The sequence below is a fragment of the Mizuhopecten yessoensis genome, unplaced genomic scaffold (assembly GCF_002113885.1).
Source record: "Mizuhopecten yessoensis strain PY_sf001 unplaced genomic scaffold, ASM211388v2 scaffold716229, whole genome shotgun sequence".
Classification (NCBI taxonomy): Eukaryota; Metazoa; Mollusca; class Bivalvia; order Pectinida; family Pectinidae; genus Mizuhopecten; species Mizuhopecten yessoensis.
The window spans coordinates 366924-370693 of record NW_018480012.1 but is presented as its reverse complement, the minus strand read 5'-3'; the positions used below and the strand labels follow the sequence as shown (position 1 = coordinate 370693).

Genomic DNA, 3770 nt, shown 5'->3' with positions numbered 1-3770 from the left:
CGCCTTATCGACAGTCCACACAATTTCATTCAATAGTTTGAACAGCGTATTGTCTCGTGCTGATTGGCAAACAAAGTAGTACTTTGAAATTTTAACAAACACTTCAATTTTATTCCACAATTCAGTATCAATACAATTGCGTATGATATGTCTATAGGGTGATTTTAGTTTATCAATAGAACTCTGAGCTGAAAGTTAGATTTGAAATTGTTTCGATTTTTCCCCGGAACAAACTTCGCGCATGGACAAATACAGTGAACACCGTAAATCTGACCTTGCCCTCCACGAGGGAGTTATTTTTGGAAGTTAATTCGAACTTTTCTCTTTGCTCATTTTGTGAAGAATCCAGGCGTGAATTTATTTGTTGATTGTATGGGAACCTGACAACAGTCGGTAGATTCTATAACATCCTCGTTATTTGACATGTCGTCAGAAACTGAGGAATGGTGGATGCGAGACGCGTGAAACTGATAGCGTTTGAAGTGAGTGATCTTGCGACGGAGCACAGGTTCGTTACAAATGTCTGAAATGTTTATGTGTGCTGTGACTCATATCAGTAGGTCTGTAACATATGTGTCAGTAGGTCTATAGAATATGTGTATTTCAGACATTTGTAACGAACCCCTGTTGATCAGTGCAGTGTAACAGACGATATTTCTGATAAATTGCATGAGCGTTAAAATTGTTTCCATTGCCGGCATTGGTGATTTCAACCGATGTGCATTTTGTACGATATTGCAGACCTTGGTCTTGTTTTCGTTGTAATAAAAGTGTTTTTTATTTTATTTTTTATTTTGCACATAAATTTACAATGACATTGTCAAACCTCACAATGCCGAGCGATATTTCAGCAGCCGTCATGTTTATTTATATTGGATATTGTAGTTCCGGTCAGTGTTGTATTAATACGCTAAGAATGATGTCTCGTGATGCATGGTAATTAAAGTCCCATCAACGACACAGCTTCCAAAGAGGCTATATAGTGATGGTGTTGTATTTAAAAGGGATTGACTAGTTTATTGCGCAGTGTTATTGTGTTGCAGTTATGAGGGTTTTATGAAGTGACTGTAGTTATTATATGATACTTTCATAACGAATAAACGTGTTGAATGCGCAGTGGTATTGGAAAGTCAGAACGTGCAAAGGTATTAACGGTATATGGCATTATGTAGTTGAATTTGTTACTAGTGTTTAAGTATTTGTGTTATAAGTGAAGGGATAATTGTTCTTCTATTGTTGTTGGAATATTACCCGACTAGGAGATAGAGATTTGTCGTCATATCATGTCTTTGTGTTGCCATTCCAAATTTCGGCTTTTAGTACTCCTCGAGGAATTATGTCCATAGCCTACTAAAAGTACTTTCACCGTTAGGTTTTCTCGTCATATATTGGATCGTCAGCCTATAATCAAATGCAATCATATTTCGTTAACAATTAGAAGAGTATGTGTTGTTTTGGTGTTAACATTCGACCAGTGGGTTAGATTTTAATAAAGGGTGAAACCAATGGTTATCACCGCCTGGGTTGGCATAATTTCTCTCCTGTGCACTTTCGGGGTGTGGCTGATTAACAGACAGTTGCGCGCAGGCCTCAACGGAAAGGACACACCTTGATCAAGGATCGATACGTCTTAACTATTACGGCACCCATCTTTGTGGAGACTGCGAACTTGGATATCACCTTTCGGCAATACCCCTGAGTACGGACAAAGGGGTCAGGATGAAGACCAAGATTTCACATTTTATGTAGATAGTCGGCACACAATAAATGTAAATATTTGTATTCAATGAATCGTCGTAGTTTTCTTTTAATGACGGCACCGGAATGTCTTGCAAATCTTGGCTCGTAACTCATTTTTCGAAACTTAGAGCCTGTAAGTCATTGATGAATTTTGGTGACGGCCTGTCAAATCGAGCCCTTGGCTCATTGTACTAGTCTCAAAAATTAACACATGTATATTTGAGACTGGTAAATAAACATTTTACAAGGCAGGTATAGTTTCACACAAATGTTAGCAGCGGAATTACTACTCAAATTGCAGAGTTACAGACTTTGATTAACCAACCACTTTGTCACGAAGCATATTAGGATGGTAAGTGGTATTTCTGTATTTTCTGTTATATATATTTCGTTCAGCTATTCAAGTTATGTTATGTTACCTCTATGTTATGGTAAAGCTGATTGGTCTAAGAGAGGAATGACAACACGTGTTCTAAGGTCAATCTTTTATTCAGATAGGGGTGCCACACAACTATACACAGGGTACCAGAGCCAAACAAGGGAGATCACTCTAGTTACATCATAGTATAGGTTGAACACTACCATTATACAATATACAATGTAGTCATATTGTTACATCTCTCTTCTCAAGATTAAAGTTCATATTCAATAATGATTGTTCAAGTCTCTTATATATACTGATGATACCACATATGAGATTATAACATATGATCATTGTTTAACTACAACATGCTAATATTCTAATGGTTATAGCTCATGGTACAAGAACCTCCATAATTATACGATAACACAATTAAACTGAAAATATTTGATCACTGTCTTTCAAAATTCCTCGAAGTCCATTATTTGGTAGATTTCATAACAAAACATATTCAATGAAATAACAGAACAAATGTCTCTGGTAATCTTAAAGTTCATTACCAAACTAATTCAATGAATGTCAATAAACACAATTCATATCGACTAGATAACTTTCTGTTTTATTATGCGACCTGAACGTGTGATGTAGCCTGATTCGTTTGATAGGTCTGGAGGTTTTGATAGTTCTACAACTGTTTGGGGTGATGCTGTAGCTGCAGGCTTACCAGGAATATCTCGGGGAACGACATTGCTTGCAGACATACTAGTTTGATTTGACTCATTATAGAGGGTACTAGGAGGTAGTCTGTTTAGGTCAAGGTCAAGGTCAGTCATCGGTGGTTTATTTGTTTTGAGGATGTGGCGTCAATTACGCCTGTATATGCAACCATCCGGAGTAGCGACTGTATACGACCTTGCGTCATTTTGTTTGATGACTCGGGCAGGCTTCCATCGGTTGTCACACATTTTACGTGCTGTTTCTCCTCGGTTTCAATTGCTCATCGGAGGTAGGTATGGCAGATCGTAAGTGTCTACCCATGATCAGCTGAGATGGCGATAAACCAGTATCAAGTGGTGTTGTAAGATACTCGAGGATTGCGAGATGGGGATCTTTCCCGTCGGCCTTAGCCTTTGTGATTGTGCGAAATGCGAGCTGGATGTTTCGTGGATGAAATCCCAAGTTTTAGTAATGCAAATTCTGTGAATTTCTCGCTAGCGTACTGGGGACCATTATCAGATATTACCTTTTCAGGAATGTCATGACGAGAGAATGCATCTTTAAGCTTAGCAATTACTGAATTACTGGTAGTACTTGGCAGTTTGCTGACTTCAAAATATCTACTAAAGTAATCTACTATGACAACAAAGTCTTCACCATTCCACGAGAACAAGCTAGTGGCTATTGTTTGCCATGGTCTGTCTGGAATGTTACGCGGTAGGAGAGGTTCTTTTGGGTTAGAGTTTCTTAACTCAAAGCCTACATTGCAGTTGAGAACAAAGTCTGAAATGTCCTTGTTCATTTGAGGCCACAGCATCATGTCTCTGGCTCTACGACGACACTTCTCAATACCCAAATGTCCAGTATGTAGAGTCTCCAACATAGAGAGACGCAAACATTTGGGTACGACAATCTTTGGGCCTTTAAAGATGATACCATCCATAACCGACAT

General features: G+C 38.4%; 1 protein-coding gene across 1 annotated transcript; it reads right to left on the bottom strand.

Moving 5' to 3' along the window:
* Positions 1–3224: 3224 nt before the first annotated feature.
* On the bottom strand, positions 3225–3770 carry LOC110442217 (uncharacterized protein K02A2.6-like). The gene has a single exon (XM_021485709.1). The coding sequence runs from the start codon at positions 3768–3770 to the stop codon at positions 3225–3227; it is 546 nt and encodes a 181-aa protein (XP_021341384.1).

Coding starts and splice junctions, on each gene's coding strand:
- LOC110442217 (XM_021485709.1), bottom strand. CDS start 3,770: ATGTCGGTTATGGATGGTATCATCTTTAAAGGCCCAAAGATTGTCGTA.